At 46.5% G+C, this 14,445-nt stretch overlaps 1 protein-coding gene across 1 annotated transcript in view; it reads left to right on the top strand.

Annotated features, from left to right (window-relative positions):
* The window catches only part of WNT5B (Wnt family member 5B), a 17,144-nt gene extending 10,909 nt beyond the window's left edge, over positions 1 to 6,235 (top strand). The window contains exon 4 of the mRNA XM_027659127.1: positions 4,564 to 6,235. Within this exon, the coding sequence (XP_027514928.1) occupies positions 4,564 to 5,022 (459 nt within the window). The 3' untranslated portion in view covers positions 5,023 to 6,235. The remainder of the gene's footprint in view (positions 1 to 4,563) is intronic.
* Positions 6,236 to 14,445: the final 8,210 nt, after the last annotated feature.

Below are 14,445 nucleotides of genomic sequence, written 5' to 3'. Positions count from 1 at the left end.
CTCTTGGCTCTTAAAAGCATATTAGCTCTTGGCTCTTAAAAGCATATTAGCTTCACAGGAGTGAAGGAGAAAGGCTAGAGATAGAAATTTTTGCCACGAAGGTAGATGCAAAACTCAGGTAGCATAAACCTCTCAAGTCTCAGGGAGTGCTCACTTTCTTTCTTGGCACTCTGAAAGAGCTGGCACCTGTGATCTACAAGTGGACCTGGGAGAAAGGATATCTCAGAGGAACAGGCAAAATGGGAAATAATTTGAGAAGACTTTTTCAAAGATTGATCACACAGTCATTTAGAATATGACTGATCTCCTAAAAAGCAGACTGGGTCCAATAGGTCTCATTTATCTGAACTTCTGTGAAACATTTGAGGTATTTCCCACGTGGAAAATTCTTTGTTAAATTGGGAAATATAAGGAAAAATGCAGCAGCTATGAGATGGACAAGAAACTGGTTCAAGGAAAGATATCAGTAAATTGTGAGAGGATGTATCTTGATCTTAACAGAGCTTGTTTAGCAGAGCTCATCAAGGACTTGCCTGAATATTTTTGTTTCTCAGCCTCAACACAAGCATTAGGCTGATGAAATTTGATGATGATGCAAAGGTGGCAGAGGAGAATCTGAATTTTGTAGCAGCTAATGACATCCAATAAAACAACATTAAGACCATCATTTGAGGCCTTGTAGGAAATTTGGTTTTAGTCGTTAGGAAATGGGTCTGCAGTCAGCTGCAGATGTAATGTGGCTCAGAAGGTGGTAAATATCCTCTAACGTACTAGGGAGAGCCTATTTATAAAACATGGGGGAATACTAATGCCATTGTATTAAGCTCTTGTGAGGCCCCACAATATTGTACATTCTCATATTCCCAAGTAAAATGACCTCAGACTAGAAAAGGCTTGTTATGGCTGACCCAAGGGATAGGAATCTTTTCTTAAGAAAGTGGGCTAGACCAGCCTGCCATATTTAGCCTACTAAAGTGAAAGTTAAGAGGGTATGTGACTGATGTCTGTGTTCATGGGAGAAATAATATGGGAGGAAAAGTACTCTTTAAGCAAAAGGCCAATTTGGCACAATAGCAAATGGGCATAAAGTGAATACATTTAGACTGGAAATCAGAAAAAGATATTTTATCATTGCAATAGTGATCAGAATAATGGTGGCTGAAAACCTAATTGCTTCTAAAAGGGCACTGTATGCATTTAGGAAAAATGTTATTTGAAGCAGTGCCTACAATACCAAGAGATCATACTTAATAACCAAGGAGGTCCTGTCTAGTCCTGCATTCCTAAACTTCTGAGATTCTGATTTTGGAAGTAGGAAGGTCCATATGTAAGTCCATACTCCTAAAAGTTGATGCTGAAGGAAAGGAGTACTGGAGACCCAGCAGTGAGCACTGCAGAGTGACCACCAGGTGCCATCCCACTACAGCCTTGCCCCGCTTTCCCAGCCAGTGTTTCAGCTGATACCTTCTGATTTATAGGCAGATTTTTGGCATGTCCCTTCACTCAGTTTCCTGTGAGTGAGAAAGTTCTCCCTGAACCCTGAGGAGCTCTGGTGGCAGGAGAGAAGATTGTCCCTTCTCTCCATGGTTCTCAGAGGAGCTGGGGGGGATGGGAGGGGATCAGAGGCCTTTTATCTTTCAGGCAGTCCTGACCCCATCACCCCTTCAGTCCACACTGGAGTCCTTGTGGTGGCTTCTGGCTTTATTGCTCTTGTTTGTTTGTCTTTGGCTGTTATCTCAATATGTCCTTTCCTTCCATCTGTCTTTTTCTTCCAATTGGTCTCCATTACCCTCTCTTATTTCCCCCATTCCTTATCTGTCACTGTGTCTGGCAGACTGGGATGGTCAGTCCTTCCACGCTGTTTACGCAGTCAGCATATGGCAGGCCTCAGTCATCAGTCACTCGAGCCAGTGCCGTAAGAGCCTGGAAGGGGGTCTGGCTAATTGACCACAGAGGAATTACCCATTAATCCTCTTCCTGTTCCCATTCTTGCAAGAAAAGAATTGGAAGAGAACTTGGGCTTATGGGAAGAGGCTCTAAGCCTTTCCATTAGAGGCATTTTCAACCTGTTTAAGTGGCATGGCCATCGATCAGTTCCTGCCCTCAGAACTGCATGTGGGGTCTGTTATTCTTTACCTTGACCTGAGCCTGGTCAGAGAGGAATTCTCCAATTTCCTCTGCTTTCTCCCCACCCGGGCAGCAAAGGGGGAGACTGTAGAGTCATTTAGCAGCTGAAGCTATGGTTACCTCCACGGGACATTGGTGGTGGGAGCTGTGGGGGCTGAGTGGCGCCATGCTTACCTGTGATAACTGGTAGCATTCTGTTCCCCAGCAGAGCTACTACCCACATGGGCCAGATGTTTTGAGCATCAATTGCTTAAAGCCAAGGCGGAGTGAACTCAGTCCCATGACATTAACTGAGAGGGATTGAGTTGCAGTGTTTTTCTAAAGGAACAAAGCCTAGGATTAGGAAGAATCATAATACTTTATAAAAACACTTGCAAGGGCAAGGGAGGCACAAGTGGCCTGGGATTTGACAGAACCATAACCAAAAAGTGCTAACACAAGCTTATAACAAGCATGCTGGCAATGCAGTGAGGATATACTAAGTGTCTGGTGCGCGGGAAATTCAGCTGTAGCTCTGTCTGGTTACAGTACAACAGGAATCCTTAAGTGACGGTGTGGTTGGTCCTCTGCAGTTGTAGTTTGATCCAAGAAAAGTGCTTAACTCCCAGCTTGTTACAGCTGTTACATTGCACTGTAAGGTTGTGCCGTGAGGGATTGCCTCAGTAAATTGAGCTCTGAGGAGGGCAACTAAAGGTTTTCTCTTGTAAGGATTTGCTCCACTGACTTTCTCAGGAGCTGGATTGGCCTCCATGTGATTTAGCCATTAAGCCAAATTGAATCTTCACTAGCTGTCAAAAGCACTAGACCTTAGTTAGGCCAGGAGGAACCAGTTGTTGTAGAACTCTGACCTCTTGCTGCTGGTCCAGAATGTAGTCACAGGCAGATGGTTTTGCTTGCACTATGCTCAATTGCCTTAATCACCTAGTCCTTGGCATGAGAAAGCAGAGAGCTGTGAAGCTTTCTTCTGTCAGTGAGTGAGGCAGAAAAGAAACCTCTGTGTTTGTCTGCTTTTTTTTTCAGCAGAAAACCTGGCTAGGAGACACATTGCCATCTCCTTCTGAGCACCCTATTTTTTTCCCATGTTCCTTGATCTCCCCCACCAAAAACAGCTGGTGGCAATTTTGCAGCTGATGCCAAACACCTTTGCTTGGCGTGTGGGATCTGGCAAAGGCACTACAGGATGCTGGATGGTCTTGGGAGAGCAGACGTGGCCCTGCTGATGAGACGATGAGGAGCAAGGGCTGGGGTGGTCAGCCCCTATAACATGGAGCAGCTCTGATGGTGCCGGCTCTTTGCTTTGCAAGCTCTGTCAGTGCCTGAGAGCTGACAGGATCTCACCTAGCATGCAGTTTTGTACCTGTCTCTGGAATTGATCTAAAGAACAAACCCAACTTGCATTTCCATGTCTTTCAGCTTTGTTACCGTAGAATATTTTTCAGTATTTCACTCTCCTCCCAGCTAGCGTGGGGAGGAGGAGAGTAACCACCGTCTGTCTCTTTACATGTTGTACTTGCTCTGCTGAGGCTTTAATGCTCACTGCCCTGAATTTTCAAGACTCTTTGCTAACTTTGATGCCGGGTTTTCAGGGGTATGATGCATCTACAGCTCCCGCAGGCTCCTGAAAACGTAGCTGAAAGCGTCTGGGAAAAGACAGCACGGAAAGCTTGCGTTTGCTGTTAAAATCCAGGCTTTTCTGCCTGGCGACAGCCCTGCTGGTGGAGGGAGACGTGTGGGCACAAGATGGCGCAGGTCCGCAGCGAGGGCTCCCGGCTCAGCCCTGCTGCTCCAGGAGGGCGCCTGGTTAACACCTCCAGCAGAGCTAAACTGCTCCATTCCAGGGTGGATGTGCCCATCTTTGGCACCACCACCCTTGCCTGGTCCTCTCTGGACGCTGCTCCTGAACGAGCTCCTCTCAGCAGACATGAAGGGAAAGGGCGTGGGTCTGTGGATTTGTTTCCAGAGGATGCAGATGTATCCCTACAAGTGATAGCCTTGGTTCCTGGGGCGTGTGGTAGGAAATGGGCTGGTTCCCAGGTGTTCCCTTTCCGCAGCACTGAAGGGAAAAACATGCCACACTGCTGTGGTCTGTGAGATGGGGAATTTCCAGAGTCCACCCTAAGAGCACTCTTCCTTTTTCTTTTTTCCTTCTCATGACCCTGCTGTCAAGCCAGCAGTCTGCCAGAGGGAAAGCAGGTGGGGCAGGGAAGCCGTGTTTGCAGGCAATGTGACCAGAAATAGAAATATTTAGGGAACAGGAACACAGCAGTCGCAACAGGGAGAAGAGAAGACCTTTGTCTCTTCTGAAGGGCAAAACAACAGAAATTGCGGGGTAATCAAAGCATTTCTGAAAGCGCGATGAATTCATTGTACTTAAGCCAGCTGCCAGTGCAGCAGGGATAAACGCAGCTCTGCCTGATTGCATTTCTTTTCCCACAGGCCGTGTACAAGCTGGCAGACGTGGCCTGCAAGTGCCACGGTGTGTCGGGCTCCTGCAGCCTCAAGACCTGCTGGCTGCAGCTGGCTGACTTCCGCAAGGTGGGCGACCTGCTGAAGGAGAAGTACGACAGCGCCGCTGCCATGAGGATCAGCCGCAAGGGGAAGCTGGAGCTGGTGAACAACCGGTTCAACGTGCCGACGCAAGAGGACCTGGTCTACGTTGACCCCAGCCCGGACTATTGCCTGCGCAACGAGACCACCGGCTCTCTGGGCACCCAGGGCCGGCTGTGCAACAAGACCTCAGAGGGCATGGATGGGTGTGAGCTGATGTGCTGCGGACGGGGCTATGACCAGTTCAAGAGCGTCCAGGTGGAGCGTTGCCACTGCAAGTTCCATTGGTGCTGTTATGTCAAGTGTAAAAAGTGCACAGAGATCGTTGACCAGTATGTCTGTAAATGAAAGGAGCCACCAAAGCAACAAATCTATATTATATAAATCTATATAAATATATTTTATATTTGTATAAATAAAAAGATGATGATAATAATTAAAGAAGCTTATTTAAGAGACATTTTGGTTTTGAAATCTCCCCCATCAGGCCAGCTGGTTTGACATTCCGCCAGTTCTGCTGGGGAGTTTGTCTTTGGGTGCACCTCCCCTAGTATTGTTTCAATCAGGGTGAAGAGGCTGAGGAGGTGCTGGCAAAGCACACACTATTTCATTACAAAAAGAAAGCCAGGAAGAAGAAGAAGAGTGGGTTCTTCCTGCTCTCTCATCAGTAAATCTCAGCATTTTGCATAGTTATTGCACATCGGAAATTACAGCCAAACGTGGGTGAGTCCTAGTTATTTGAGTTTCAAACCCTGCACTGGGGAATTTGGAACCAATTCTTGGTCTGTCTAAAGGGCTTTTTCACACTAGAAGGAAGGTTAGTCAAGGCTCCCTTACCCCAGTATGGCTTAAAATCCGCAGTCCTGTAAACCATTCCTGGATGCTCCCCAGACCACAACAGGGTGGAGGAAGGTTTACCACCATCTGTTGTGAAGAAGGAAGGTGCAGCCTGTGGCTAACCAGCGCACAGCCTGGGAGTCCCCATGGAGCCAGCACCTCTTCTGTACCACCTGGGCCAAGGGAAACCTGTCCAGCTCAGACTACACTTCCCTGCGTGTGAGGGAAATTTTTTTTCTTTTCCTTTCAATCCCGTGCTGAAACTGAATTTGTCAATACAGAAGAAAAGCTGCCGGTGCCCAGGGATATTTGCAAAGTATATTTTGTCAGTAGAAAGAAGCATTGTGCACAAACACGTGCACATGACTGCATAAGCACTCCTCGTACCACTGCCGGTTTTCCTCTTTGAAGTGGATGCAGGTGGTCACCTTGTTCAGCTCTATTAAATCCTCCTCACCGCCATGCCAGTCGTATAGTTTCTCTTTAACATTAAACACCCTTCAGTGACATTTCTTTCCCTCTCTTGCTTGTGTATATGTGTGTTTTTGCTTTATTCTTTTGGTGACATGCCTTTTATTTTGCTGCTCTGTGTTTCAGAGTCCAGGGGCCATGCTCTTCACTGGCATAAGCTCACCACAGATATGTTTGCTCCCAGAATGTGGGTGTCTTTTCTGTGGGGTTTTTTTCTGTGTTTTTTTTTTCCCTTGGTAATAAAAGACTATAATAAAATTGTACTGGGGCAGAAGGCATTACCAAAGTCTGCTAATCAGTCTTACCACATTGGGATTTCAGTAGAATCCAATTCATAAAGCAGGGAACAAATGCTGTTTCTAGCACATTTCCTGTGCCTCTCAGCATCTGCAGAGTTCATTTGCAGTCAGAACAATCAAGAGGAGCCAGTTCCCAAAATTTAAGGGGTTGCTAATATACATCCCCTTTGTTACTGACATTCCAAGGGTGTTGTTTTTTTTCCCCTATAAATTTTAAAATGCGCAAAATATGCCAATAAGCAAAGAGCCAGTTGTGAAGATTATTATTTTTATATTAAACTTCTGTTTCTTATAAAACATTGCAGTTTTACAGATTCCACCATTTCAACCACCAGAGAAGAATTTATATGTACCTTTCGTACTTCAAATATTTGAGGACTCCAGGAAAGCACAAGGAAGAAAAATTATGCTTAATAATTAGGAGCTGTTGTTTTTTTAAACCAATGTGTCCAGTTTTTATTTTATTTTTTTAAATCCAACAGGCAATATATTTGCTGGCATCCCAGAATGCATTTTTTTGGAATATAAACAGTGGCCTAGATTTATTTTATTATATAAAATCCAAAGCCAGTGGTATTGTAATTCAAAGTAACGGAAATAGTTTTCCATGCATGGAAAAAATGTGAGTGCAGTGGCCTGATCCAACTCCCATTAAACTTCAGTGGGAGCTGGACTGAGCCCAAGATTGGATCAAATGTGTGAGCTATTCACTCCTGGGATACTATATGTTTCTAGCCCAGTAATAAAACTTGCTCTACCTCGGATACATCTAAAAAAGACCTTTCCTCCCACCACCCCCACCTAATGTTCTTGTCCATCCTTATTGCATCAGTGCTTAAAGGTGTTGGCTGTTTGTATATGACACCCTCAGGTATTGTTAATGTGCCTAACAATTCAAAATTACTTCATTTGGCCTTTCAGATAAAGACCACACATTTAAGGGAGTCACAACTCTCCTTGCGGTTTGGCACCACAATAAATTCTGTGGGTGTAAACAACTTTGGGAGCAGAAAAGTTGGCATTGCTAGGGCTGCTATTTATCTGGGTGTCCTTGGATATGTCCTTCTTTTTCCACCTAAAATGTTGTCTGTATGGAAAAGAGATGTTTTTTGGCCTTTCGTCCCAGCACTCCAGACCTCTGGCAGCCTGGTTGGAGCCAGCAGTTCCTATTGGACTGGGACCATATAGCGATAGAAGTGACCATTAGATTTCCTTCCTCCCTCTTTTTTTATAAGACCTAGGTTTCAGTATTTTAGATTTTCTGGGAATTTTGTATCCAAAACCTTGATCCCACTAAACTGTAGCTTAAAACTTAATTTCTATGGCGCCCACTCATAAAAGATCCTCCTTAGGGTGGTAGTAAGTATAAAATAAGAACACAGCCAGATTGGCTTGATGCAAAGCCAAAAGAAGTCAAACAGAAAACTGCAGCAGAACTGCTTCTTTACTATTAAAGTCTGGAGAAGAGAAGGCTTAGAGGCGACCTCATCACTCTCTTCAACTACCTGAAGGGAGGTTATAGCCAGGTGGGGGTTGGTCTCTTCTCCCAGGCAACCAACAATAGGACAAGGGGACATGGGCTCAAGCTCTGCCAGGGGAGGTTTAGGTTAGATGTTAGGAAGAAATTCTTTACAGAGAGGGTTATCAGGCATTGGAACGGCCTGCCCGGGGAGGTGGTGGATTCACCATCCCTGGAGGTTTTTAAAAAGAGATTGGACGTGGCCCTTAGTGCCATGATATAGTAATTGGAGTTGGATCAGGGGTTGGACTTGATGATCTTGGAGGTCTTTTCCAACCCAATCTATACTATGATACTATGATACTAAAGTTAAAAAGTGTTGGATTTTAAGTTGTGCCTTTTTAGATGCAAAAAGTGGTAGAGGGGTGTGGGGCTGCGGAGCTAAGCTGGATTCTGAGCTCTGCCGATTATCTGCTTTGTAATCTTCCACAAATTACTTAATTTCCTTGCATTTTAGCCTCCAGCCTCCTTCTGTATAAAATTAGGAGCAGAATACCTCCTTTTTCTGTAGAGCTTTTTGAGAAATATGTCTGATAAAGAAGGTAATTGAAGGCCTACCCTCTATGCTCATTAACTCTGGCAGGCAGACAGCTGTATCCCCATTGTGTTGGGACACGCTCAATTCGGGACAAAGAGGCTCAGCGGCACCTCGGAGGGTCAGATGCTCGGAGGTGGTTGCTGGGGGGCTCAGCAGGAGCCTCAGAGGGTCTGTAGCAGCAAAGCCCTACTCTGGCACAATGGTGGAGAAAAGACTGTGCTACAAAAGAGGGGTCAACTCGGGGCTTGTTTATTTATGGGTATTGAATGTCTTGTAGCTAGGGTAAGGCTTAGGGAGGTTAGCCTGTTCTCTGAATCAAATACCTGCCTCCTCAAATTCTGTTTGCAATTTCATATGGATAAGATATTCACACAATACACTATTATATAGTGTGTGCTGGTTACCGGCTGCCACATGCCAACCCTGAAGCCACTGCACTTCAAGGCTGATAGAAATGACCACCCTTAAGTCATGTAAAACTCAAATATTTTGGACTTAAAGGCACTGTGCAAACATACTGTTATTGCAAGTCAGTGAACATCAGCTCCTAAACGGAGCAGAACAGGATGCAAATCTGTCAGCATTTCCCAACTGGCCCGTACCACCTAAGTTATAATGCGAATGAATGAGGCCTTAGTATGCTCTGCTGCAAGGTAAGCTAAACAGTAGCTGATCCCTGAACAGAAACTTTCATTTGATATTAATTATGGTAAAAAAGATAGTGGCAGGGTTGTGAGAAAATTTAAATGAACCTTTTATCACTGCTGAACTTTAGGCCATTTGCATCATTTGGAGGCTCCCATTCTTTGTGTCCAAAAAGTCTGTGCCTACCCAGAGCTCAGTGTAACACAGCAACTGCTGCCTTTTGCAATTCGGGAAATAAGCTGAACCCAGAGAAGCAGTGTAACTTATACTTTCTATATGGACCCAAGTTTTGTAGCCCTGACAAAGCACAAATGAAGCAGATCTTGTTCAGTCATATAAAATCAAACATGCAAGGGTCTCTCTGTGCTCATTTGACCCCATCCAGGGAGAAGCCTAGTAGGTTTAAATTACACTGTGGGAGCAATTCCTAATCACCTGTGGCTACAGAAATATAGGCAGTATTTTCATCTGCTGACACAGACACAGAACATCCCAAAGAGACCTTGGGAAATACTTTCCAGTGACTAAAGGGCATTTCTCAAGTATCTGTCACAAGGTTTTTCCAGAACCAGCTGCTTATATGGTCATTAACTTTCATTTAGCTTTTGTTTCACTACAGTTGAGTTTAAGTAGTTTCTAGCAGATAGTCTGTGCAATCAAGTTCACTGACGGGCAGGCTTGGAAGGAACTGTCATACAACTGACAGTGAGAAGATTGGAACATAGTATCGGATCGCCTTCTCCAAGGTAAACTCTGGCCAATCCCTGGGACCTAGAGATGCATCCCACCTCCTTGGTCCTGATGTGCATCCTGGCCATATCCTGACTCCCTGCTAGGGCAGTGTGGGCACCAATGCCCTGTGTGCAAAGGCTGATGGATACAGAGACTGTTGAGTGGGTAGCCTGTCCCAGCTCCAGTGTAGATAGGTGGTGGCTTTGAGACTGGGCCACATTGTGAGCATACCAGCTCTGAAGTCTAAATATAACCAGCCTCAGAGATAACCAAAGATAAGATTTCTCTGCCCAACAGAACACACACCAGAAAGGACAAGAAGAATCACAGTCAGCAGTTAAAAATCCCCAAATAACAATAATAAACCTCCCCAGTATAATCTAATGATCACAGCATGCTCATGCCTTCATGTATCAGTTTTCTCCTGCAGGGTCTGAAGCTGATACTACACTCTCTTGTTTCTTAGCTCTGATTAAATGACAGTTGAAATCTATTTTTTTGCATTAGAATTCAAAAAGGCATGACCTACTTGGTAGCATTTCCTCAGAGAGAGAGAGAAAGGGGGGAAAAAACAGGGTCAGGAGTTCTCCCTGTGAGCAGTGATAGAATGCAGCAGCCGTAAAAAGAAGTACTAAATATTGCCCTGTGACACTTGAAGTTGGACACCTGCCCTAAGTGTCACAGTTACCTCTCCACACTGCCTGCCCAGTGCAAGCTGGCTCTGATGGCCCCGTGGTACCGGCAGCAGCTCCATCCCTTTGGAATGTGGTGGCTGCAGCAAGCACCGGTCTTCAGCAGCGTGACGGTGTGGTGAGGGTGAGGCCCTCGGTGATTTGGGCGGGGAGAACTCTGATAAGGAAGGAAATGCAAAGAGAATGCGCAGGCACCACTTTACTGGGAGGCAGGGAGATAGCAGTACCTCCTCGAGGCCTTTTCCCCGTCCCTTTCCCTGTCCGCTGCCCCATGGTGGCAGCCATCCTGGGGAATTCAGAAGGGAGCCGCTCAGGTATGTTTGCCGGTAGAGATCAAGCAGTTTAAAGGCTTTCAGCAATAAGGCATATGCTGGGAGGGAAAAAAAAAAAAAGAAAAAAGAAAAAAAGACCAGGTTCTTCCTTGCCCTTAGGGCAGTTTTGTTCTGAATCATAATTTGTCTTACGGGTCTTCCTGGAGTGCCATATAGCTGTGTCAGTCCTTCACACGACTCCAAGAGCATTGTGATCACGCGGGATGGGCACGATGAGGCATTACCTTGCAAGGACACATTACAATCCTGCCTTTCGGGGAAAAAAAATAAAAATATGTTGGGTAGACCCAGTGTCACAGTCACTCTGCTGGATCTAATCATAGCCCTGTCCTGCCCACAGCCCCAAGGAGCTGCACAAGTACTTAGCTATTGCCTTTCTTGGGCTGAGCAAACATTTAGACCAGTCTTTTAGAGTGGCAGCCCTCTGCAATTCACTGTGATGATTCTGGCCAGTTTCATTTACCACAGGCAAATTTGTTTTCTCTTGCTTGGGAACAACAACAGAGTGAACCTGTAATGACCTGCCATCTTCCACAAATCACAGGGCTATGTATGTAGGACAAAAACATTCTGAGATGGAATTAAGGCAATGAACATTTTATGAATGCTACAAGTTCTAGGAGTTATCTATAAATGTCCAGGCTGTACACAGCTCAGTTTTTGAAAATGTGTCTCGCTGAATGCTTTGCCCCATATGGCCAAGCACAGCTTTTTCTTTTTGATTTCCAGGCTCTTGAACCAGAATAAACCACCCTAATTGCTTTTATTTATTATTTATTGAAGCAGTATTCCTATCTCAATTTCCCTCTTTATTGGCTGAATACATGTTAATTTATGGTGACAGGAAATGACAGATAAAAATGACATGCAGTTTTTACATATATTTTTCGTCAGTGGGGCTCAAAATATTTTAAAATCATTAGCGCCATTTTACAGAAGAAATCCTGAAAGACAGGGCAGGAAATACTTCATCCGACAGGCACAGGGCGGAGCTGGAGCAGCCACTGCAGCTGCTGCTCTCCCTACTGCTGCCCAACGGCTGCCAAAGTACATTTTGATTGATGAGAGAAACCGTAAGTACATGTAATAGTACAACTGTGATCTTCAGTAACTATCTTGCTCCCTCTGCAATATAAAAACTTTCATGAATATATGAGATGGGGCATATTTTAAAGGAGACAGTAGGGAATCGTAACTTTATTAACAAAGTTTTAAGGAACTGGCAGTATGTATCTAATGTTTGCGGGTATTTGGGATCAAAAAACCTCAAATATTAATTTATAGGGATAATTTTGCTTCCATTAACTATTTCATTCGCAGTCACTGGCTTGAGCTAAAATCTTTGGGTGTGAAGATGTGTAGTGGTTGGAGTGTAGCTCAGCAAAGCACTGAAGTGCATAGAGCCACACAAGTTACAGACAGACAGGCTCTCCAAATCATCCAGTTGTTCTCCTTGGCAATTGCTAAGATTGTCCTCTAACAGCGTAGTGTTCCTGTAGTGAACTAGTCTCACTGTAAACCGTGCAGGTGTAGGGTTTCCAACATTCTCCCCGAGGACATTATTTCTTGAGGTGAAATCTCCAAGTCGCATAGGTTTTCCTACTGCTCTGCCTACACTTCCCATTCCTTAACAGGGGAAGTTCTTGTTCTCTTCGGTGTTCCCCCTCCACGCCTCTACACCAGACACAGGCCCTGTCACATGAGCCAGGCTTCCCAATTGCCTGCAGCGACATCAGGCCTGGAAACACCATCTGGTTTTCATAATCCTTCTGGCATTGCACTGGCCGTGGCCTCCCCCCCGGTGCTGTGCCCTGGAGCACACAGGTCAGTCCTGAGCACTAAACCCTGGTCTGGTGGGGCCTCTTCCCACCTCAACTGTGGGCCTGTGGCAGCTGCCCCGGACACCAGGGATGCTTCACACCACAGAATCACAGAATCACAGCATCACAGAATGGGTCAGGTTGGAAGGGACTGCAGTGGGTCATCTGGTCCCACCCCCCTGCTCAAGCAGGGCCATCCCTGAGCACATGCCACAGGATTGTGTCCAGATAGTTCTGGAATATCTCCGATGAGGGAGACTCCACAACCTCTCTGGGCAATCTGTTCCAGTGAGTGGTCACCTGCACAGTCAAAAAGCTCTTTCTCCTCTTCAGTGGAACGTTCTGTGCATCAGTTTCTGCCTGTTGGCTCTTGTCCTATTGCTTGGCATCACCGAGAAGAGTCTGGCTCCATCTTCTTGGAACCCCCCGTTAGATACTTAAAGACATTGATGAGTCCTCCTCTCAATTGTCACAGCTATTGTAAAAAAATAGATTTCAACTGTCATTTAAACAGAACTAAGAAACAAGAGAGTGTAGTAACAGCTTCAGGCCCTGCAGGAGAAGACTGATGGATGGAGGGTATGAGCATGCTGTGATCATTGGATTATACTGGGTTTTTTTATTATTGTTATTTGGGAATTTTTAACTGCTAATCATGATTCTTCTTGTCCTTTCTGGTACTTATACTGTTGGGCACCTTTCCCTCAGTGAATTTCGCAGTGCCCAGATGGCTCTGAGCTGTCACCACAGATGCCCCTCTTGGCCACAGAAGCACTGCGTGGCCCAGGGGTTTCCCATGACACCGATTTCAGTAGGAGAGGGTGACGCTCTGCTGCCTGCTCAGGAAGCTGTGTCACAGGGGAACCCCCCGCCAGGCCCGGAGCCCGTTGCTGGGGGCTGGAAAATCCACTGTTCCCTAATAATGTTTGCCGACCCCCTCTGTTCTTTGGCCACAATAACCCCCTGCAGTGCTACAGGCTGGGGGCAGAGTGGCTAGAAAGTAGCCCAGTGGAGAAGGACCTGGGGGTGCTGGTCACCAGCAGCTGAACATGTGCCCAGGTGGTCAAGCAGGCCAATGGCATCCCGGCTTGTGTCAGGAATAGTACAGCCATCGTGACCAGGGCAGTGATTGTCCCTCTGTACTCGGCACTGGTGAGGCCACACCTGGAGTACTGTGTCTGGTTGGGCCCCTCAACTCAAGGAGGACATCTCTGGAGTGAGTCCAGAGAAAGGCAAAGAAGCTGATGAAGGATCTGGAGCAGCTGAGGGAGCTGGTGGGGTTTAGCTGGGAGAAAAGGGGGCTCAGGGGGTCCTTATCACTCTTTACAACTCTCTGAAAGGAGTGTGTCGCCAAGTGGGGGTCGGGCTCTTCTCCCGGGTAACAAGTGGCAGGACAAGAGGACACAGTTTTAAGCTGCGCCAGGGGAGGTTTAGGTTGGACATTAGGAAGAATTTCTTCACAGCAAGGGTGATTAGACATTGGAACGGACTGCCCAGGTAGGTGGTGGAGTCACCATCCCTGGAGGTGTTTAAGGAAAGACTGGACGTGGCACTCAGTGCCATGGTCTAGCTGGCGTGGCCGTGTCCGGCCAAAGGTTGGACTCGACGACCTCAGAGATCACTTCCAACCTAACTGACTCCGCGATTCTATTCCCAGGACGGAAGGCGGATAACGCACCGCCCCCTTCCCCCCTCCCCCCCCATTGCTCCCGGTGCGCCTGCGCAGCTGCAGTGGCTCCTCCTCCCCGCCATCCCATCCCTCCCTTCCCGTTCCCTCCCTTCCAGGCCCGGGCCGGGCTCTCTCCGCGTCCTTCCGGCCCCGTGCGCGCAGCCGCGGCGGCGCCTCCCGCATTGGCGGCGGCGGCCTCGTGCGATGGTGACGCCGT

This window comes from Corapipo altera, unplaced genomic scaffold (assembly GCF_003945725.1).
Source record: "Corapipo altera isolate COAL_440 unplaced genomic scaffold, ASM394572v1 1, whole genome shotgun sequence".
NCBI lineage: Eukaryota > Metazoa > Chordata > Aves > Passeriformes > Pipridae > Corapipo > Corapipo altera.
The sequence above is the reverse complement of the archived record's forward strand: the minus strand, read 5'-3'. Positions and strand labels throughout refer to the sequence as shown.